Below are 25,702 nucleotides of genomic sequence, written 5' to 3' on the forward strand. Positions count from 1 at the left end.
GTTGATTTTACTGTTGTAGGAACATGTAATATGAACACTCAGTGCAGGTTAATGATCCCACTGGTTGCACGTGCATAGATTTAAGCTCACCTCGATAAAAAGGATGTCGTAGATATCTGAAGTATATGTCGAATACCCAGCAAAAGCTGCCACCTCCTTCTGAAGCTGTGCCGTCAGGTTCATGACGCACTGGTACTCTTTGGAACTCTCCACGTATGACAGGACTTTGAGGTACTTGGGACAATAGTCCGCCGGTTTCAGAAGCTGAAAAAATAATGCAATAAAATGAGTTAGTTCGCTGTTCCTCAGTGGATACTTTTCTCCCCATTCTTACATAATTATCGTAGTGAGCTGTGTTGGACACTGTTTTCATCACTGATACACCGTTCTTCTAGATTAAAGATTATCTGATTTTATTTATAAAGGGACTTAAAAAGAAATTGATTAATTTTATTTTTAAAGGGGGAAACAAAACGAAAAATAAATCAAGTATTAATAAGAACTAACGTATATTTAATAGAACAGTATTTCTATATATACCAGGAGTAGTACTCGCGCTTTGAGAGTTCTACGTCAGAACTCTTAATTTATACGCTATTTTATATCAAAATATAATTTTATTTCAATAAAAACATTTACTTCATATGACATTAGTTTAATAAATTTCTATTTAATCATAGTTTTTCAAACAGCAAACATCGTACGCGGTCTTAAAACGTTCATTATTATTGATATTCTATGTAGTTATAGTTTATTATTTGCAGTAGACGGTTCCGCACTGGTAAATAGAAATATTAACCAGGCTAAATATTCTTTTAAGAGTCAAAATTTAAAAACTGATATCTAAGTTATTGTCATGTTCCAACTGATCTTTTTGTACTTGATCTTCAAATTCAAATTTATTTAACCCATATGTTTATATGGTTGCAGTTAGAAATATTCTCATATCTTAGGGAAGCATATTTATATATTAACTAGGAGATTGTAAAGCGCCTAAGGTTACCGTTGAAAAATTATGAATATAACAAAACATTTTAATTGGCATACACAAAATTTATATCAAAAATTCAATATTTCTTTTAATATTGTGCAAATGAATATTATGTGTGTGAAATAATAAAAAAACATTTTACAAAAAATTATATATATATATATATATATATAAAGTTCATATGTGCTCTTTACCAATTATTTTAGCAACAAGAAATTAATAAAACACGAAATTATATAAAAATTTAAATGGCGTAAATATAAAACAGCAAAACTGCTAAACAAACTTTCGTTTATGCATATATCAAGTGTGTGTGTGTGTATATATATATATATATATATATATATATATATATATATATATATATACAAGCTGCAGTACCCGGCGTTGCCCGGGCTGAAAACAGGGTGAAGGGGACCTTTTTCGAAATCAGATGTAGTTAGTAATTGTATTCTTCATTTGAATGTCAAGTGTGCCAAACAATTTATATCACTTTCAGAACCCAACAGGCGTTATTCTGCCAGTGTATAGTTATTTACCTATATATATCGAAAAATTGTTGGTCTGTATGAATCTAGACTTTATAAAGCACTATAGTAAAAAGCTAAAAAATAAGAGATTACTAATATTGAAATGATTCCATTATCTAGCTAATGCTCAGCATGCATTGCAATGCCTCATTCAGTTTTGTTTTGTAATATGTTTAAAGTAGTTACACATATACAAATCATCCATCCAAATCTCTAAATATATATTTATCTCTATTTACATCTATATATATATGTATCTTTCTATCTCTATTTATCTCTTTATATCTACATATATACATATATACCTCCCACTATCTCTATCTCTTCTTTATATAAATCTCTATATAGCGCTATACATCTATATATCTCTTAATCTAACCCATTTCATTCTCTATACCTCGCCCTATATCAGCTTATCTCTCTGTCTCTCTCAAGCTCACTCTGTATATATATATATATATATATATATATATATATCACTCTATCTCTGTCTCTCTTTTATATTTAAATAAATTGTCTCATGCGTGCGCACTTAGACAACAAAAACAGACGAAGTGCCGCTATATAATATGAAATAAACACTTTTTTTTGAAACGATTCGTGCTCAAACTATTGCAAAATAATTATAACGTCTCAGAAACCTTCACGGGCATCCGCATAACAACTCACCAAAATTTAATCGCAATCGGATGAATGGTATAGGAACGCATAGGTACGGCACAAACAAGCGAAAATTAAAGACATGACAAACGCATCGAACGAAGGTGCGTTTAAAATTCAAGGCAACTCTATCTATTGACGAAGTTAAGAACCAAACTGTTATTAGCACCTTTATTTTGCTAGCCGCTTCGAGTACCACTAAGCGGGCTGGCCTCACCAAGAAGAAAAATATGAATTTGCAAGACCTTACTGTATGTATGATCGTGTGGCAGACATAGAGAAATGACACTCACTCATTATTTGTATTTCGATGACCTATGTTTTTTTCTGTTATAAAATTAAATTTTCACTTTTTCACTCCCTTAAGGATGGAATTTCATATTAATATGTAGCCTATATGTTATTCTGATGTAGGCCTAAAAGGTATATTATTGTAAAGTTTCAATAAAATCCATTCAGTTGTTTTTACGTGAAATAGTAACAAACATCCATACTTACAAACTTTCGAATTTAAAATATTAGTAGGATATATCATATATACACTTGTATATATTATATACAAGTGTACATATGAGATTTCCACCTATGTACTGACTAATTACGATATCTCTGGAACCATAAGGCCTAGAGACTTAAAATTTGATAGGAATAGGGTAAATCCAGGAGAGATGCCGCGGCAGGAAATTGCCACACCCGTCGTAGTTACTACACTTCCACACAGATCGCAGCATGGGTCGAGCAGAACGTGAGTTTTGTATCCACGAAGCGAAGCCATGTTAGTACTCCGGGATAGCTGCTACATTACGCATGTAACAGTCGATTTTTTTTATGTAAAGCAAGGGGTTTTGACTCGAAAAACTTTAATGAAGGTATGTGAAAAGCTATGTTACTACTTGTGTTTATAAGTTTATTTCTTAATATAGTTTTATTAACTTCTCTATTGTGTTTTGAATTTTGTGATGTACAAGCATGGTAAAAAACCCGTTTCCTTAATGCAGTTCGTGAGTGTGACATCTTTCCTTGAACATTTGAAAAGATGCCACGCATAAATAAAGGAGAGATGCCGCAGTGTAAAAAGTATATTTCTTAAGTCTATTTACTCACCAATAGCTACAGAATGATTTATTTAATGTGTTTTTATATATATTTGCCGTGGTTTAATAAATTTGAAAACTGTATAATTTTTTGGATTTATAATTACAAAAACTTCACACAAGATACTAATTTTATTTCATAATAAGTAGATCAAAATAAACGAATTTTATATGCTATAAAATTAAATAGACCAAATTACATTATCACTTATGTATTTAATTTTATTTCAGATAAGGATATAACTTATACTATCCTAATAAATATTTTGTATTTGTTTCAGGAAAATGCCTAATTGCTACCGAAGGAAGTCAGAACGAACAAGTTGGTTAGAAGAAACTTTGAAAGAAGCCGTTTCCAGAGTTAAGGCAGGAGACATAGGCAAGAGAGAGGCAGAGCGTTATTATGGCATTCCAGCCCGGACCATATCTCGGAGGATTGAGAGGAACGACTGCACAAAGAAAGGTCTTGGACCAGAAGGTACATTGGGTACAGAAAATGAGAAAAGACTTGTTAGTCACATCCTAAATCTTTGCAAAGTTGGATTTGCTCCTGACAGACAAACCGTCCGTGTTTTAGCCTACATGTTCGCCGAAAAATTGAACATTAAACATAAATTTTCTAGGGAATCTCAAATGGCAGGGTATGCTTGGTTGAACTCCTTTCTCAAGAGAAATCCGAAACCAACAATAAGACAAGCCGAAGGTCTTTCTATTGCAAGAGGTGTAGGGATGAATCGTGACGAGACATGCCATTTTTTCAGAATGCTACAGTCAGTGTTAGAGGAGTATAATCTGATGGACAAACCAGGGCACATTTTTAACGTTGACGAATTGGGATTCCCTCTCATTAACAAACCAGGGAAAGTGTTAGCAAGTAAAGGTTCCAGAAATGTCCACACATTGACACATAAAGAAAGGGGAGAAAACATCACTTTGATAGGATGTTTTAATGTAGAAGGAAGGTACTTACCACCTGTCCTTATAATGAAAGGTATAAACAAAAAACAGGAGTTCTGTGATGGGCTACCTGCTGGTTCAGATGTGTACATGAATCCAAAATCCTCCTACATAAGTGATGAATTATTTCTTCGGTGGTTTGTAGAACATTTTGTACCAAGAAAACCAACAGGAAAAACAGTGCTTATTCTCGATGAACATGCTTCCCACGTACGTGCCCTAGATCTTTTGAAAATCGCTGAAAAGGAAGACGTTGTTATCATTTGTTTGCCCAGCCATACAACTCAAGCACTCCAACCACTAGATAGCTCGTTTTTTGGGCCTTTGAAAGGAATGTACAGCAAAGAGGCTAGCATGTGGATGCGAGAGCACCCAAGACGGAATATAACCAGATACCAAGCTGGGAAGCTCGTTGGTAATGCATGGAGAAAAGCGGCCAGTGTTGGTAATGCTCTTTCAGGATTTGAGGCGACTGGGATCTTTCCTTTTAATCCTGATGCGATTCCTGAACATTTCTTCTCAATTTCTGATGCATCTTCGGCTTATGTGAAAACGGGATATAGTCATGCTTCTCCTGAGAATTTCGAGTACTTGTGGGAGATAGGCCTACTAATGCTCATATGTACCAAAATAAGGGTATTCAGTCACAGGAGTCATCTACAGTTCCGATTGAAATCTCATTCCAGAGTACAAATCAAAGTAAAACAGATCCTACACCATCCACATCTAAAGAAAATCCAACAAAGCATCTCCATGATATAAGTCCACTCCCACAACTACCTCCTCTTCAGAAAAGAAGATTCAAACAATGTGCACAAATTCTTACCACAAGAGAAAATTTAGAAAGATTGAAAGAGAAAAAGAAAAACAAACCCATGCCAGCATCACTCGAGATAACCCAAACTGTGACTTCAGCTAAAGGAGTGAAGAGAAAGAAAACATCTCGTAAAGAATTTAACAAGAAAAATGAAAGTGTTTCTGTTACTCAAACTGGTAATGTCATTGATAATATTTGTTGTGAATGTTGGGAGAACTATTACAAAACAACTTCCAAGGTGGACTGGATTCAGTGCAGCATGTGTGCAAAGTGGCTTCATGAGACGTGTACTTTGTACAACACATTATGTAATGAATGCGGAAGAGAAGAAAAGAGAAAGCTAACTTAAAACAAAAAAATATACAGTGCGGCATCTATCCTCATCGGTGCAGCATCTCTCCTGTAGGAAATGTTATGCTGAGAAAAAACAAGCCCCAGAAAACATTCACTTATTTCAAGACATGTTGTAATTACTATAACTATATGTTTTTTTTCTTCTGATAAAGCACAAAATGTAGTCTATGTAACATTGTGTATGTAACATTTTATTCAATATATTTTTTTCTATATATTTTTTCAAAATGTGCGGCATCTCTCCTGGAATTACCCTATTCCTTTCGCCGAGTAGTCAGCTAAGAACGGATTTTACGAAATTCCACCCGCATGGGGGGTTGTGGGGGCGTTAATTAAAAAAAATCAAATTTTAAACTATAGCTCTTATAGGTATAAAACTTGGCCAGATTTTTCTTTTTGGCATGTTAAAATTTACCAAGAACGAATTTTGTGAAATTCCACTCACAAAGGGTAGTGCGGGGGCGTTCAAAAAAATAACTTTTAATCCTTAGCTCCTACAGATTTTAAATTTGGCGAATTATTATTTTTGTCATATTCAGTTAAACGGAGAACGAATTTTACGAAATTCTACCCACGAAGGGGATTGCTGGAGCGTTATAATAAAAGTAAAAAAAAAACATATTAATTACAGTTGGGGCGATAATGAATAATAAAATTAATATGTAGGATTCTATACGGGTTCAAAATTAAGATTGCTTATGTTGACAGAAATATTATTTTGTTATAGAAATTGAATAGTTCTTGTAAAAAACATAACCATAATTATTTGTTTGTCAATAAACTCATCAGCATTTGATTTCAATCAGTGTCTTAAGTATTTGAAAAAAATTAAGGTGATTTTAGCTAACAAGTATTAATTTTTTTAAATTTCACTACATTATAAATGAAAAGTTATATCTTATCTAATATTGTTTTCCTTATTTATAGGTTTTCATTGCTCAGAATACAATAATTGAACTTGGAGTTCAGTTTTCGGACATAGATGACGATGCTATTTATTTTCTCTCTTTTTAAATCATCGATTTTCGATTTATTACGTTCTATGACTATTATTTAACCTCTGAGTTTGCAAATCGCCAGTTTGAAAGATTACAATCAAAAGAAGAAGAAGAATACATTTTCCCAATTCAAAGGAATTAATTTAATAAATTTTATTTCATTTAATTTATGACAGTCATAATGTATTGTCTTCATTTATTACTAATTGTTCTAAATTCAAATTATTTAAATCAATTTTTTTTATAAAATATTGGCCATTTTTTTAATTACTTAGTTTATAATTGGTTATTTAATTTAACTTCAAATTTTATTTTTATTTAAATTAGTTAATTTTGTAATTTGTAATTATATTAATTTTTATTTTAGTTATTAATATGAAATAGGTTATTTATTTGTAAATAATTTAAATAAGATTTTATTGTAAACTGTAAATATAAGAGTAGTTATTGTATAACTGGATTATGTTTATAGAATTGAAGTTATCTTAAAAACAAATGACACTTATTTTGATACTTTTTTGTTGTGTCAAAATAAAAATATAACCAGACAGCTGTCAAGATAAAATTTTCAAAAAACTGATCACATTGATTTAATTAAATCAAGTAGACCGAATTTAAGTGAGCTTAATTAAGTGAGATTAATTATTAATCTATAATTATTGTTCTTATTATTTTCTTCGTTTTTTGTGATTTTTTTATTTGAGTAGAATGTTAGTTAATGTGTAGTTGATGATGATAATTTAGTTAATTGTTACTCAATTAAGAAGTGATTTTATTGATATTTAAAGTGAGTGAAATCAAACTTAGTGAACTCAATCAATAAGAAGTTTTTCTTTATATTCTTGAAGTTTTAGTGAGTTTTTATTTAATTGGTTTTTCCGTTTAAACGTTTATAATTCTAATATACTCCACTATTATCTCCATGTAATTTATCACCATAGTTTTAAATAATTCAACTTATGAAGTAATAATTGAAATATTAATTACATCTCCATTTAATAGTAATTACTAGATTCTTAGATGAATTTAAAAACATCCGTTCATTATTTTCTAAAGTTTATTAAACATATTATTTTAAATTTTGATTTGTTAAGTTATTGATAATCAATACATTTAATGAAATATATTATGGTTATAATGATAATTTAATTTTGAAACAATTTTTTTTTCAATTAAATTTTATTACAATACTTACTCAAGCTCAAATTTTTTTTCATATACGTTTTTGTACCTATATCAAGATGGCTGTCTCAGGGCTACGTTTGGCGAAGCATTAGATGGAATTAAAAGATTCATGTTTACTGGAAACTACAACAATGGTCATTATTATGCTTTAGTTCCATTAATAAAACCCATAAATAGTGATATTACTAAAAAATCAAACAATCTTGATAACAATCTTGAATCGGAGACCGATGGTGTAATAAATTTGCCTCCCCCTCAGATTGTATTATATGCCTCGCGAAGCAGGCGGGGGACATCTAATATATATATATATATATATATATATAATACTTATATTAAAAAAACTACCAAAGTTTTTAAATAAATTATAAATTTAAAAATATAAGCATATTTAAAAAATAAAAACCCAGATTTTTGAAAGGGCGTAAATAAATAAATTCATAATATCATCAAAGGATTTCCAATGACGCAAACTTAGATTTACAAAAGGGAAACATGTTCGCAGTTTTATGTTTAGAGTTAAACTTTCTGAGATATGACTTTTTTGAGATTATAAGCATAGTTATACATAAGGTGCCTAAGGCACCCATTTAAAAATGATGGATATAACTAACACTTTAATTATAATCTAAGGCGGGTTTCACTCATGTAGCTGTATTTCAAATGTTACTTTAATATTATACTTTTAAACACATCTCTATGGAGTAGGCTAATATTTTTGCATTTTGATACGCTTGTCTCCAAGGTATACATATCTCTTTGGCGTTACAGAGTCAGTGAGTAAGTGATGAGCGCAACCATACGTAGGATAAAACTTAGCGCATGTCCATCTGAAATACTTTAGCTTCACAACAGTGAAAACGTTATGAAATCGGTGAGGTTGTTTTCGAGTTTTCTTCTAATGAAACGAACTCACACTCTTCTTTATAATATTAGCATAAATAAAAAAAAGATGAAGTCAAATTCTAACTATAAAAAGCTGTACTCCACATGTACCTAACAGCAAAAATTCGTAACAGATTTTACTTACAAGCAGTTATCCTAAGGAAAAAAAATGTATTTTTATGGTGCAGGTGGCTGTTAAACATTGACATTAAAATGTGTGACAAAACCTTTAAACCTGATCTCAAAACATTTTGTACAGTAAACATAACCCTGCACGAGATAATTGAAACATCGTGGTGGCAATTAATGTGAAGGAAGCCATTTCACCTGGCTGTACCCTGCTATTCTACTGCCAAACCCGGGTTCTCCCTGTCCCCGCCAATGCGGGAGACTCACGTGGTCGTGGTCCTGGGTCTCGGTGTGCACCGGGATGGCCTGGAAGGCGACGTGGGGCCAGACGCGCGACGTGTTGGACGCCGGGTACAGCCCCGCCAGGTTGCAGAGGGCGCTCGCCAGCGTGCGGTCCACGTCCGTGCTCCTGATGTGGGTGTCGTTGTAGTTGTACATCAGAGGCAGCAGGTCAAAGTATCTCTGTCTGAGGTACGAGCCCAGCCTGTAGTGCTGCTCCTCACCGATCTGTACAGTCATTCGGAGTTCAACCTCTACAATACTAGTGCCTTACAACAATAGACAGTAACAAAAGAACATCACAAATTAAAAAAATTAACAACAATTTGTGAGATTTAGGTAGAAATATTCTAACTACGGCTCCAGTTCCTCTGGTAGTAACTTTCTTTCAGAAAGTTGAAATATCAACAACCAACCGTTTTTTTTTAAATATTTTTTTTTTTTGATTATACAGAATGTCCGCATAGACCCTCTGTAATTTTAAACTTTTCGCGTGGTAAGTTGTTGATGTTAACTTAGCTGTGGGAATTTGAAATAACGCGTGAATAGGAAGGTGTGAGTATTTTTTTTTTGTGGCAGATATTGAAACTTCTAATCATGTTGTGAAAGTGCGAACAGTGTGGTACGCAGAATTGTGACTTAATAATAGCTGTTCAAATACGTTTTCGTACGGTGTATCAGACACGTTGTATCAGGTTTTGCGAGGACTATTAAGGCAGGGAAAGCTGTGGTTTTTTTTTTACAGACGGGCGAGATCAGTTTCCAAGAGGCACTTTGGTGGCTGATCACGAACATCGGAAGAAAATTCAACGTCGACACTTTCGCCTGCACTTCCAGCAGGACGAAACATCTTCCACACTTGAGTTTGGAAGTCCCAAAACTGATTGAATGTAGAACTCCCAGAAAGATGGATTGAATAGGCGGCACTGTTCCCTGGCCTCCCCTATATTTCTTCCCTCTTCCCGTCGTGTGGAAAATTGTGTTTCGGCTTCGTGGAAGGACCAGGTGCTCTTGCGACGGTAACCCCACGCGCTGCTGAAAGCAACCCTGTGGGGAGCGGACAATCGGCTCCAGAACCTCAGAGCGACTCGTGGCGCTCACATTGAAGTGGTCTGAACGCGCAACCAGAAAGGTTCGTGACACTGTGTGTTCGATGTTGTGATGATTTTGTGCATTTATTACATACTAGCTGCAGTACCCGGCGTTTCCCGTGCTGAAAACAGGGTGAAGGAGACCTTTTTCGAAATCAGATCTAGTTAGCAATTGTATTATTAATTGGAATGTCAAGTGTGGAAAATAATTTATATCACTTTCAGATCCCGACAGACTTTGTTCTGCCAGTGTATAGTTATTTACCTATATATAAGGAAAAATTGGTGGTCGTCGGCCTATGTAATCTAGACTTTATAAAGCACTATAGAAAAAAGCTAAAAAATAAGAGATTACTAATATTGAAATGATTCCATTATCTAGCTAATGCTCAGCATGCATTGCAATGCCTCATTCAGTTTTGTTTTGTAATATGTTTAAAGTAGTTACACATATACAAATCATCCATCCATATCTCAAAATATATATTTATCTCTATTTACATCTATATATATGTGTATCTCTCTATCTCTATTAATCTCTTTATATCTACATGTATACATATAAACCTCCCACTATCTCTATCTCTTCTATATATAAATTTCTATATAGCGCTATACATCTATATATCACTTAATCTAACCCATTTCATTCTCTATACCTCGCTCTATCTCAGCTTATCTCTCTCTCTCTCTCTCTCTCTCTCTCTCAATCTCACTCTGTATATATATCACACTATCTCAGTCTCTCTTTTATATTTAAATAAATTGTCTCATGCTTGCGCACTTAAACAACAAAAACAGACGAAGTGCCGATATATTATATGAAATAAACACATTTTTTTTTTTTAAAACGATTCGTGCTCCAACTATTGCAAAATAGTTATACCGTTTCAGAAACCTTCACGGGCATCCGCATAACAACTCACCAAAATTTAATCGCAATCGGATAGATGGTATAGGAACGCATACTGCACAAAAAAAAAAAAAATTTAAGACATAACAAACGCATCGAACGAAGGTGCGTTTAAAATTCAAGGCAACTCTATCTATTGACGAAGTTAAGAACCAAACTGTTATTAGCACTTTTATTTTGCTAGCCGCTGCTAGCTCCACTAAGCGGGCTGGTCTCACCAAGGAGAAAAATATGAATTTGCAAGACCTTACTGTGTGTATGATCGTGTGGCAGACATAGAGAAATGACACTCACTTATTATTTGTATGTCTATGACCTATGATTTTTTGTGTTATAAAATGAAATTTTCACTTTTTCACTCCCTCAAGGATGGAATTTCATATTAATATGTAGCCTATATGTTATTCTGATGTATAAGCTATATTATTGTAAAGTTTCATTAAAATACATTCAGTAGTTTTTATGTGAAAGAGTAACAAACATATATACTTACAAACTTTCGCGTTTATAATATTAGTACGATTTGCGGTATGGCAGTTTACAGACAGAACTTCTCTCGGGTCCACCCTGCCACAACTCGAATTGTTCGTTCGGGGGGGGGGGGGGGAGGGGTATAAAACAATGCAACAAGCGTTGTCATGTATACGAAAAAAAGCATAAGAAATGGAATAACGAAATTTCATCAAGAAGTATCGAAATTCTACTTCAACACGTGGTTTTTATCGAAATCACATGTAGTCGTTGACCTTTCTCGTGTTTCGAAGGTCAAGTGTGTAAAATTTCACCGAGATCGGAGTAAAAACGTAGATTTGTATAAGAAAAAAAAACTAACGGAGACTATAAATATAATTTATATACATAAAAAAAGATATGGAAGATGTATGTAGGCCTATATATATTTTTTGATTATGGAAAGGGGGGAAGCTGCTCCCTTCCCAACTTCCCCCATCTCAGGAATGCGCTTTTCTTGGTTGTGCATTCTGCACACACTGTGGGAAGGTTTCTCAAAGGACATGAGTCGAAGGCTGGAAAGCATTTACTGCACTATACATGGGTAAGCACACGATAACTGTCCTATTAAGTTCTTCCCGACTGATTCTTGAAATACAAAGATGGAAAGGTCCCAGTGGATTTGGCCAAAATTGGATAAAATGTGTAGAAATGATGATTTTTTTTTAAACTAAAGAAATCTTTATATCTCCCATAATATAAAAAAACATCCGTTTGAAAATGTTATACATCCTAATAGTAGTGGCAAAATATAATGTTCCAAAGGTTTTATTGATTACTGCAAGAACTAAAAAAAAACGCAACTCCCTTAGTGAGCACAGTATCAAATCCGTTCGAAATCATTGCACGAACTTCGCCTCACCTCTGACAGCTGACCGTATCCTCTGGGCCAGTAGCGCGCCACATCGTTGTACGGGTCGTTGGGGTAGGAGCTTAATGGAGCACGGTCGCCGTGGCGGTACAGCTGGAACAAGAGATATGACACACTGCTTCATAGCCCGTCACGACATTCCGTTACATACATTACAGTTGTGCCTATTTTTTTATGTTCATTGTCAGTTCACGGTGTTACCAGTATTTAGCTGTGAGTTTATTACACAGTCTTTTACTTTGCCTATAAAAGAGATCTCCTAATAATTGTAGCTACAAATTATGTATTTATATATATATATAACTTGTACTTCAAATCATAAACATAAATATTATTTTTCGATGCTGTTAGATTACCTACTTTTCAAAAATATATCAATATTTTTAAACATGTAACTTATTTTAATTAAATATATTTAAAAGCTCCTAATGAAATAAAGTCTGTCATTTAATGATCTTAAACTTTAAAATCCTAACACTTTTATTCAGACACAATTACAATCAATACTTAAGTTGGTTTGTTATCAAAACCAAACAATTTGATTCGACGAAAAATGTTTATACTTGCTATGCCTTATAAGATTGAATCTAAATGGTCGTGAGAGAATTAAACTATTTTAAATCTTTCCAAGCAAACACCTTTTTGATTGACTTCAATAAATACTTTAAAATAAAATATTAATAATGCGACTGTTAAAATAGTCACCAAAATTTCGCGAATATTGGTTAAAAACACACAAACACATTATTTATGATATAAAACTAAATCATATGCAACAACTCAAAATATTTTGGTCTTTGAAAAATTATTACTTATAACTTAGTAAAATGTATATGAGATTTAAAACATATTATCGGTTTTGACAAAATATATATCGTAACTATGTTATATTTGATAAAGTCAGTAAAAGCCATTTTGTCACAAAGTTAACCATCTCTAGCATTCCTTTTGGACCATAAAATACGTAACATCCAATAACTATACAAAACTGTAAAAAAAAAAAAAAACACACACACAAATTTATACAAAATGTTTCTATATTCTTACCGACAAGAATAATGCAAAACTTTGATCAAGTATTAGACTATTAACCATGTTTTGAAGTAATATTTCATAACAGCCCTGTGTAGTAAAGTAAATTATAAGGTATTATAAGGTATTTAACCATTGAATATTACTTTCGCCCTGTATGGAAAAGTCCGTACTGGTAACACTTATTCACTTATAAGTCAATCAATCGTACAGCAAAATAATGTTTCTGTGTTATTGAAGATTAAACCATGTTTCATATTTGGATTTACAAAAAAAAAAAAAAAAAAATCGACTTTACCGATACGAATTAAAATTTGGTATTTTGACAAATTAAATTTCTTACTCGTAAAAAATTTCATTGAATATCAAATACGGTAATGAGTGGTTTAATTATTTGTAGGGCTGAACCCGTATTTTTAATGAATGGGGAACATGAGGAGTTGCCATGATTTTGTGGGCTTTATCGGGGTTTTGTTTCTTACGCGTGAGATTTACAACAGATAATCTCTAGGGGAAGAGTGTTTTATTCTCGGTTGATTATAATCAAAGACACTAGGATCAATACAGAAAACAGGTTCAAGATACGTATTTGACGTTGTCACACCAGTCCATTAAAGACAACATGCATATAAGTGTAGTATTAACATTGTCTCTATTTAACATCTATGATATAAATTATTTAAGTATAAAGAGCTTATTTTTCTTAGCAAGAATTTTTTATCTTCATACAATAAACAATATAAATTGTAATAATAAACATTCAATGCTTCAAATTTCTTAATATAAGTAATAAATATTAATCGTCAGAACACAAAATCTATTATTTAAATTTTAACTGATCCAAACATTATTGGAGTGTTACTCCAAATACACTAGGGACACATATCGGATAGCTGCATGATTTCTGTGTGAAAACCTGGCGTTGTAATCACGTTTGTCCGATAGAAAACAGACGGTATGCTCAGTACGAACTATGTATCTGTTGAATACATATGGTACTAATATTACGAGGAAAATTAATCTATGTTTTCTTAGAATTTTTTTTATCGTTTTACATATTTATGGAGTTAATAAGCCGCCAATGCTTCAATTTTCTTAAAAAGACATTAATCATGTTCGATACGAGATTATATAATATGCAATATAATAATTTATCTATAAATTATTTTGGTAGTCACACCTCTTGACATTAGATTATTTTTCAAGCTCTCGGAGGTTTAAGTCCCTAGTGTAATTAGTTACTCTATCTCACTAGGTTATCCCATGATTTCCTGTGTTGATAATTTATAACTGTCCAGCATTGGTTTCTAGTGTTGTGTTATAATTCTGACTCGAAGCTTCCCATGTAATTCCGCAGGAGACAAAACAATTCTGCTTACCACACTGGAGAATATGATGGTTCCTAAGTTTTCTTCTGAAGCCAGGACTTGGTTCAGAATCAAAACGATTAATAAACTCGTCAAGTATGTCATTTTCATACAACCGTCGTCTTGAGAAATTGACCCGTGTGGTTCTCCAAGGACGCTACAGTGGGCGCGAAAGTCATTTATATACCGGTACGATAGGATTATCATAAAGTTAGTTTGAACGTACCTCGATAGCATGAACAATCTGCGTGACAACAATAATGCAAATCTTCAAGATTGCGAACAATATCAAGCCGACACACGTTGACGTGGAAGATATCCGATTAGACTGCTTCAAAAATCACATTTGATATCTAGATAATTATTTTCGTTTTAATGATAAAAGCGGAATCAAAGTTTCAAAGTTTATATTATTTTGGGTGTTTGCTGTTTTACTGCGATGAATATATCGTCAAGCAGAAACTTGACTGATATGCCAGTGCAGTAGCATTACAAGTCAAGATATATGATCTTGTAGCCATTACCGTGGTGCGACTTCCAAAAAAATTTAACATAGTCTTTTTGTTTCATGGTCCCTAGACTCCAAAACAATCGTCAATTCAAAATTTTGTACAGGATTTACTATATGCAATACCCGGCGTTTACCTAGCTTAACACAGAGTGAAGGGAACTATTTTCGAAGTTGATGTAGACAGTAATTGTCGTCTTAATTTGAATGTGAAGTGTGCAAAATAATTTCTATCACTGGCAGAACCTGGCAGAAGTTGTTTTAATAGTGTACATTTATTCACCTTCATATATCCAGAAAAGGACGGTCTGTATGTAATATAAACTCTATAAAGCACTATAGAAATAAGTGGAAAAATAAAACGTTACTGACATTTAAAAGATTCTATTATATAGCTAATGCTCGGCATGCGTTGCAATGACTCAATCAATTTTGGATTTGTAATTTATTAAAAGTAGGTACAAACATACAAAGCATCTCTCTATTTCTCTATCTCTCTCTATATATATATATATGTATATATATATACATATATCTAAATCTATATATCTCTTTCTGTCTATCATATAAATCTATGAATCTCTTTATCTCTATTTACACATATATATATCTAAATTTATTTATCTCTATCTACATATAAATAATTCTACTAGATAATGCCCGGCATGCGTTGCAATGCCTCAATCAATTTTTTTTTTGTAATTTTTTAAACGTATACTAAGCATCTCTCTTTATCTCTCTAATTCTCTATCTCTCTATGTATATCTCTATAACTCTCTCTATCTTTCTATTTATATCTATATCTCTCCATATATATTTCTACATATATCACTGCACGTGTTTTTAAACAAAAATTAAAATCTTTGATGAATTTGATTACACATCACTCGGTATTTGGTGAAACACATTGTTGGCTTTACTCTGTTGAATGGCAAAAACGAGGTTTACTTCATGCGCATATTTTGATTTGGTTGGTGGATAAAGTACGCCGAGAAGAAATCGACAAAATTATTTCAGCCGAAATTCCAGATCCGAATGTTGATCAAGAATTGTTTGACATTGTAACTACTAATATGATCCATGGTCCATGTGGTACTCTAAACATGATGTCACCATGTATGGACAATGGAAAATGTACGAAACGTTTTCCAAAACCATGCCAGTCTGATACTATCACCAATATTGACGGTTATCCATCTTACCGGCGTAGAGACGTAGACAATGGCGGTCAATCATATGAATTGCGTCTATCAAACGGTGTGATAGTAGATATTGATAATCGCTGGGTAGTTCCATATTCACCATTGCTGTGCAAAACCTATAAAGCGCACATAAACGTTGAACTATGCAGTTAAGTGAAATCTATAAAATACATTTGTAAGTATGTTCACAAGGGCAGTGATAAAGCTGTATTCGCTGTTCAAAATGTAAATGACAATGACGAAATTACACGTTATCAAATGGGTCGATACATAAGCAGTAACGAAGCTATTTGGCGCATTTTTACGTTTCCTATACATGAAAGGGATCCTGCTGTTATACATTTGGCTGTGCATCTTGAAAACGGACAGCGTGTTTACTTTACAGAACAGACTGCACTACAACAAGCTTTAACGGCTCCAAAAACAACTCTTACTGAATTTTTCAACCTTTGTTGCCGACAAGATGTTGTTGGTCAATTCGCAAGGACATTAATGTATACTGATGTTCCTAAATTTTTTGCGTGGAATAAACAATCAAAAAATTGGGAACCACGGAAACGAGGCATTCCAGTCCCAGGATTCACCGACATATTTATGACAAATACTTTAGGTCGAATATATACAGTTCATCCTAAGCAACGCGAATGTTTTTTTTTTTTTTGCGTTTGTTATTGGTTAACGTTCCTGGACCAACATCTTTCCGATATTTGCGAAAAGTCAATGGTACTTTATACGACACTTTCTTTGATGCGTGTCGTGAGTTACATTTATTGGAGGATGATAACCATTGGGATCTCACACTTGCAGATGCAGCACTGAGCTCATCTCCACAACAAATTCGTCAATTATTTTCAATAAGATTGACAATGTGTTTTCCGTCTGAAGCATCTGCTTTGTGGGACAAATATAAAGACTCAATGAGTGAGGATATTTTACATCGGATTAGAATTACTAATCAAAATCAAAATATCGAATTCTCCGCAGAAATATATAATGAGTCATTAATAATTATTGAGCATATTTGTATTCTTATTTCGAATATGCCGCTCATCCATTTCAGCATGCCAGCGCCGAACCGCCCAGCAGTAGATACCATCAACAGCGATGTTCAACGGGAACACCACTTCGAAAGAACTTCTTTGCCTACTTTTGTTGCCAATAATGAACAATTGCTCACTGCTGAGCAACGAAATGTATATGATCAAATTAATGTATCAATTGCAGCGCAACAAGGTGGATTCTTTTTTTTGGATGCATCAGGTGGTACTGGTAAAACATTCCTCATTTCATTGATACTTGCACGCATCCGATCACACAATAATATTGCATTAGCTATTGCTTCATCAGGAATCGCAGCAACGTTACTTGATGGTGGATGGACGGCGCATTCAGCGCTTAAATTACCTTTGAATGTTCACACAAATCCCGAAGCAATGTGTAACATAAAGAAGCATTCAGGCATGGCTCAAGTTTTGAGAAAATGCAAAATTATTATCTGGGATAAATGTACCATGGCCCACAAGCATTCGCATGAAGCTCTCGACAGGTCCCTGAAAGATATCAAGGATAATACTAGGCTTTTCGGTGGTGCTCTATTGTTGCTGTCTGGTGATTTCAGACAAACATTACCAGTCATTCCACGCGCGACATATGCAGACGAAATAAACGCATGTTTAAAAGAATCTTATCTATGGCGAAGTGTCAGGAAATTATGCCTTACTATTAATATGCGCGTTCAACTTCAAAATGATCCATTAGCGTCAAGATTCTCTGAACAATTGTTGGATATTGGCAATGGTAAAATGGAATTGTATGAAGATACACAATATATTCGACTTCCAGAGAAATTTTGCAACATGGTGGCTACCAAAGATTAGTTAATAAACAGTATCTTTCCAGATTTGAGAAATAATTGTACTAATCATGGATGGCTACGAGAGCGAGCAATTTTAGCTGCGAAAAATTTAGATGTTGATGCCATCAATTTCAAAATACAGCAATTACTGCCTGGTAATGAAACTACATTTAAATCGATCGACACTGTTGTTGATCCTGATGAAGTTGTTAACTATCCTGTAGAATTTTTAAATTCATTAGATTTACTTAGAATGCCACCACATAATTTGCGACTGAAGGTTGGTTTACCTATAATTTTGCTTCGAAATTTGAATGCTCCGAAATTATTTAATGGGACGCGATTAGTTATAAAAAAAATCATGGGCAACATTCTTGAAGCTACTATTTTGAGTGGAAAATTTCAAGGTGAGTTTGTACTTCTACCACGGATCCCAATGATTCCTTCAGATTCGCTTATACCATTCAAACGTTTACAATTTCCAATCCGCTTGGCATATGATATGACTATAAATAAGTCACAAGGCCAAACCATGACAATTTGTGGCTTAGATTTAGAAAAACCGTGTTTTTCTCACGGTCAATTATATGTTGCGTGTTCCAGAGTTGGAAAACCATCGAATTTGTTTGTTTATACACCTCAAGGATTAACTAAAAATATTGTACATCCAATAGCATTAAGATAAATTAAGTTTTTGTAAATTAATAAATAAATGTTATAAAAGTTTCATTATAAGATTGTTTATCTTTACTTAAAACAAGTTAAAGTTTGTATTTACGATGCTGTTATTGCCACACTCCACGGATAATATCCCAACCTGTAATCAGTCATTTCATTCACTTAAAATTTTCGGTGACGCCTAGAAATATCCGTGTCAATAATCATAGACAGTGGCTGCTATTATCCAGTCTACAAATTTCATCCGTTGAGTGTGGTAATAGATGCATCTTTTTAGTTAACACAGCTTCTACATTTCACTTCACTCATACTGTATATGCATACTTACACACACAGTATATACTCACATGCTACCGATCGGTCGAATTTGAATAAGTGTACATGTAATGAAGTTAGATATTAAAATAACTCTTGAATAATAATTTTCATCAAAACAGTCCAGATTGTTACAGCTTATTGAAGAATGTTTGAAATTTTCGAATTAACAACGTGTGTACAGGACAACGTCTGTCGGGTTTGCTAGTATCTCTATATATCTTTCTAGCGGACCCGACAGACATTGTCCTGCCCAAATGTACTTTTTGTGAGATATGGATATGGCGGTAAGTATTTCTACGCTGGACATTTTGTATCTTCTCATTATACATACCCCTCCTCTTGGGCACGCCACTGCCGTTACCAAAAACCTTTCCCATGGTTACGCAGAAGGCAACAACAATGCAAAGCCCGTTGCCATGGAGGCTAATTATCAACAATGCTTAGTTTTTTGCTTTTAAAGTGTGTTTTTTTAGTTTTTTCTTAACTCAGAATCGAGATAAAATATCAAATTGTGAATCTAAACCATCCTCGAATCCCCGTGAACTCACACAAAAAATTTCATCAAAATAGGTCCAGCCGTCTAGGAGGAGTTCAGTGACATACACACGCACACAAGAAATATATATATATATAAAGATTTATCTATAACTCTATGTATATACACATCTATATCACCAACTATATCTATCTCTCTCTTCTATATACTAATCTCTATACCTCTCTATATATGCCCATATATAGCTCTATATATTTATATATATCTTTATCTAACTCCATTTCATTATCTTTACCTCGCTCTATCTCACTCTATACCTATCTATCACTCTGTCTCTCTCTGACTCTAATATTTAATTCAATTTTATTGTGTCATGCGTGCGAACTCTTACAACGAAAACAGACGAACTTCTGCTATGCAATTTGGAATAAGCACATTTTTTGAAACTAGTCTCGGAAACTGCCTCTAAACTATATTATATACACACATTTGTTAAAACGATTGTGTGCCACCTATTGTAAAATAGTTGTACTAACTCGGATACTTTCGCGGGAACGCGTACAAAAACTCACCAAAATGTCATCGCAATCGGATGAATGATATACGAACGCATACAGAACAATCGAACGAAAATTAAAGGCGTGACGGACGCCCCAAACGATAGCGCGTTTAAAATTCAAGGCCACTCCATCTATTTAGGAAGTTCATAACTGAACTGTTAATAGCGTCATTATTTCGCTAGCTGCTGCGAGCTCTAAGCGGACGGGTCTCACCGAGGAGAAGGATAGGAAGTTGCTAGACTATATTATGTGTATGACCGTGTGGCGGACATAGAGAAATGACACACACTTACATAAGTAGTATATATTGGTTCCTCCTGGCACAGGCGCAGGCGCGAGGAGCGAGGAGACAGTCCACCATCTTGGATTCTGACTTCACGGCGGCCTTCTTGGATGATCTTGACCTTTAACTTTGACTTTGACCATCAAAATATGCCCAAAATTCCTCAAAATTCGCCATAATTTCCATTTCTTTTGGAAAAAAATCCCGCCAAAAATTCTCAAAAAATTCTACAATTAAAAAATTAGGTTTTTAAAAAACCTCTAAAGTCATTTTGCCTTAGAAATAACACAAAGTCCATATATAGGCTTAGGCATCCTTGTCTACAGCCTCCGATAAGCCTCTGACGTCATCATGGATTATGATGTCGCCGTTGCTAATTCCGTTACGACCGCCATCTTGAAAATCTATATTTATTATCGGATTTTAATGAAAATAATTTCAAAAATCGTAAAAAAAATTAATCAAACGAATTGAATAAAAAGATTAATAAAAAACAATAAATTAAATGTACACTCACGCCATGGAGCTCGGAGTCCTCGGTTAGAACCTGGCGAGGTCAAAAATAAAAAAATGGCGACAGGTTCTTCCTCCACGGAAGCTATCGCCAGACTGACCTCCCACCACTTATGTCAAGGTATGCATATCACCAGCGAGTATGACATTAAATCCGCCATCTTGGAAATGTTTATTTATAATCCGATTTTAATGAAAAAACTTGTTTTTATAAAAAATAATTATTTTTAGTAAAAAAACTTTAAAAAAACACTGTTGCACATAAAGTTACGACCACCATTATGATTTCTAGAAATTTGGCATTTTTCGTAATGCCCACCATCTTGAATGACTATAACATCATCGCTATACTTTACGTTACATCCGACATATTGGATTCTAAAATGTTGCACTTTTTGTTACGGCCACCATCTTGAAAAACTGAAATTTTTATGCTAGAAATTAGTAAAAATTTCAAAAATTATAATCAATACTTTTAATCAAATTTTAATATAATAATTTTTAAAAATGCACTAATGCCTTGCAGCCTTTGGTTCGGACATGATAAGACCAAAAATAAAAAGAAAATTGTCGACAGATACTTCCTCCATGGTAGACGTAGGCAGACTTAATCTCCCACCACCAATACCAATGTATATATCGTCAGCTGGTATGATGTCATATCCGCCATCTTGTCTATGTCTGCTGGAAGCCAACATCTTGTTTTCATCTGCTAGAGTGTGCTGACGCCATGTTAGTTTAATTCTTACCCGCTAGAGTGCAGTAATCATTAATTATTACTGTGACACCCACCATTTTGTCATTTAGGCGCTATCTTGGTAATTCGTAATTATTTAGCTAGAAATTCGGGAAAAATTCCAAAACTCATTAAATCGATTAACAATCAATATAATGATTGATCCAATCATTTCCTGTCCTTGGTTCGATACTTGATCGAAGCAATATATTTTTATTTTATGTAAAAATATAATTTCAATAAATCATGTTAAAAAAAATTAAAGAGGCTTAAAATCCTCTACTACCATCATCATATAAGCCATCAAGACAACCATCTCGGAAATTCGTAATAATTAACCTAGAAATTCAGAATTTTTTTTTTAAATATTCACTAAATAAATTTGCAATCAATATACTGAATAATTAGATCGGTTTTGGTCCTTGGTACGATTCTGGATAATGCCAAAAAAATAAATATAACATCAACTTAACATAATAGTGACAGGTTCGAGAAATAAAACACTACAAGTTCGTTTACAAAATAAATTTTATTACTTAATTTCTATTATACTACAGGATCACCTGCGAAGGTTAGAAATTTTACAAGCATTTAGGTACACATAGGCGTGAAATGACTAATTCTTAGCTTCAATCTGTATATATTATACAGAGACCAGCCAGAACCTTTACTGACATAGTCCTCCTCTTCTTGATAGAGTTTCTGGACACTGTGTTTAACAGTTTGCTTCACATCATCAGAACTGTAAATTACTGCAGCCGATGACTTGAATGCACACTTCTTCACTTTGTCATGTAATGGATATATGGCTTTCCATATACACAGTCCAACCACAAGTTATATTTTAATGGACCGTTTGTTGCTACATCATCAGTAAGCTGATTGATTATTTCCTGTCTGATATCAAGAAAAGTACAAATGTCCTTCGACTCACTTTACGTATTTAGATAATAGTAGTCTTTCAATGTTCAACGAGATGCAGACTGTGCCAAGTAGAAGCCATTATTATTCACCTGTAATGCACCGAACACAGACTTGGGTTTAGTTTCATGTCCAGACATCATAGCAATCGGTTGCTGCACATCTGTTTTTTTGCTTGTACGCTCACTAGTCTCCAATATAAACCGAGGAGTTGAACTTTCTACAGATAGTTCAACAGTAGGCACACGGTCTTCACCTTCACAGTTTTTCGCATTTCGACGCAAATTATCAATTCGAGTAAACCATTTATGGCACTCATCACAGCGAAACTTCATGCGAGAAGGATTCTTCGTACATTTACTCCTCTCATGTCTCCGTACATCATGTGCAAATGCAAACGTCATATTGCAGTAGCCACAAGAATGCCTCGTTGAAGACGATGTAACTGCGGCATACTCTTATGCACATCAATCATTCGCTTTTGCACCGAAACCTTTACTTTCTGCCGCACTGCAGGACCTTTGCAAGTCTCTAAGTGATGTTTCAAATTAGAATTTCTTGTAAATTGCTTGCGACACTTTTTAGAGCCAAACATTTTACGATAATGTTCTTAGAACATTCTCTCTTCTCATGTCGTCGAGCATTGCTGATGTTTGAGAAAATCTTGTCGCAGTAACGACCACGATGTTCGTTAGTTTTTGACGATTCGCCAACCATTGAATTCGCCATCGAGGGCGAAACAGCGTTCGTCGAGGTTCTCTGTACAGCCAGCACTACCGGCATTAAAGTCTCTTCTGCTGGTGGTACCACGATTGTTGAAGTCTCCTCCAGTGTTGACGTTGTCGTTGCCAACGGGATCTGCTCCATCATCGTCGTCGCTGATGTCAGGGTTTCCGTAGTCGATGGTATACAACCTCCATCGAGTTCAACGTTAAAGACGGTAAATATGCCATCGAGTTCTCAAGAACAGGTAATTACGTGACTTATGCACCAGATGAAACAAACTAGGTGATCCTTACACCGTCGACAGCAGTAACAAACTGAGCGACCTGCTGTCTATGACTCGTTTATATACATGCACCCAATGGAATAATATTATAGTTAAATCAAGATCCTTTAACTATAATACATGAGTCAAAACAACATTAAAAATAGAAGCCCATATGATCGAAAAAATTCGATGCGGTGTGATAATTTCTCGTCTCAGTAATTCGATCTCACCAATGTACGCTAGGCTCCAAAAGCTCCAATTCGCGCCATCTGGTCCATCTACATTTGGCTCCAATGCTCCATTTGCCCATCAGCTTGAAGTGCTCCAAAAGCTTCCAAACTCCATTCTCTCCAATACGACAATGTTCTCGCAATTGACACGCAATGTACGCGCAATACACGCAATGTACGCGCAATACACGCAATGTACACACAGGAAACGGAATTAACACACACAACACACAGGAAACGGTGGACCGTTTTTTCAGCATTTAGCTGGGCGTACACACGTTTTTGCTTAACTTTGTGTGTGTATGTATATTATTTTTTTGTTTCGGCAAACTGAACGCTGGTTTATTTTTTATATTTTCTTTTATAGAGGTCATTTATTTATAATTTTTGTCTTTAAGTGAAGGTATGTTTTGTTTAAAACAATTTGTATTGTAATTTATTATCACATAATTATTATCTTATTTAAGTGCATCAAGAATCAAAGAAAAGAGCTCAAAACAACTTTTATTATTTTAAAGTTTAATTAATTATTATATTTTGGTCAAGGCAGTGTGCTATTCTGTTTTCGGAACTATTCTTTAAATTGCGCATTTGTAGCAATGTTTTGTTAACTGTGTAATGCCATCTGTGGTGACTTCCTTCGTTTTGGCGACCATCATGTTGTCACGGCCTCGTCTCTGGTGAAGATGTGGAGACCGGGTGGACGTCGCTCGGTCGTCGTGTTGTTTGCCCGGCGCCAGCTCTTGGGTAGAGCAGCCTCACACTCGGAGGCGGGAGTGGACCGTTCGGCCCAGTGCAGCTGACCGAGGACGTGCTGACAAGGAAGGTGCCCGCGGTCTCGCAAGGAGTCGCTAGCGGGAAGTCTGGGAGTAGGAGAGAGGAATGCCCGCGGTCTCACGAAGAGTCGCTAGCAGATGGGTAAATGAGAGAGGGACAGGGCCGGCGCGTCCATATAGGCGAACTAGGCAACCGCCTAGGGCGCCAAGTAGCTGGGGGCGGCGCAGCACGACACATAACAGCTGATATAATATGTTTAACGATTATTGAAACTAGATGAAGATGGATTTTTGTAACAGTTTGGAATGTTTATATTGATATAAGTAATTCTTTAAAGTCCACTGTGACCTGTTTATGATTTGTAATAAGTAAAACAGTAAAAAAAAACAAAAGCCTGCTTACATTTGATTGTTGACAAAATCTTAGGCTTACGTGATGTATTTTGAGGCAAGGAAAACTTTTTTTGGGGTGGAAGGCCCGGGAGGGGGGGGGGGAGCAATTATGGATTTTTTGCCTAGGGCGCCAATTTACCTTGCACCGGCCCTGGAGAGGGAGAATGAGAGAGAGACAGGTAAGCCAATAATACCACTGTTTGCTGTGTTGGTATTTATTCTCCCAGATTGGCTGGGAGAGAAGAGAGCTGCCTAGTCTTGTTAGCCCGCACGATATATACATTTTCCTTCTACAATCGTTCGTGGTAAATTTTACATATTGCTATCACTTTAGCTGATTTGCATTTACAATGTTATTCACAAAAATACGAAACATACACTACACACTTAATAATATTCATAAATATTTACAATCATAACATGTCTTAACATAACATAACTTGTCTTAATATAACCTTGTCTTTTCATATGTACAACTGCCATCTGGTGACGAGTGGTGGCACTACGATGGCCATTGCCGAAATGTTGTGCCACGGACAGGACTGTGACCCGGGTTTTAGTTAAATAAAGAGGAGGTAC

The 25,702-nt window shown here is 34.6% G+C and overlaps 1 protein-coding gene across 1 annotated transcript in view; it reads right to left on the reverse strand.

Moving 5' to 3' along the window:
- LOC134542293 (prostatic acid phosphatase-like) overlaps positions 1-25,702 on the reverse strand; it is a 36,058-nt gene that overhangs the window by 6,109 nt on the left and 4,247 nt on the right. Inside the window, exons 3-5 of the mRNA XM_063386442.1 lie at positions 12,256-12,357; positions 8,868-9,107; positions 91-264 (exon numbers count right to left, since the gene is read on the reverse strand). Coding sequence (XP_063242512.1) covers positions 91-264; positions 8,868-9,107; positions 12,256-12,357 — 516 coding nt within the window. The remainder of the gene's footprint in view (positions 1-90; positions 265-8,867; positions 9,108-12,255; positions 12,358-25,702) is intronic.

The sequence above is a fragment of the Bacillus rossius genome, assembly GCF_032445375.1.
Source record: "Bacillus rossius redtenbacheri isolate Brsri chromosome 4 unlocalized genomic scaffold, Brsri_v3 Brsri_v3_scf4_2, whole genome shotgun sequence".
Lineage (NCBI taxonomy): Eukaryota > Metazoa > Arthropoda > Insecta > Phasmatodea > Bacillidae > Bacillus > Bacillus rossius.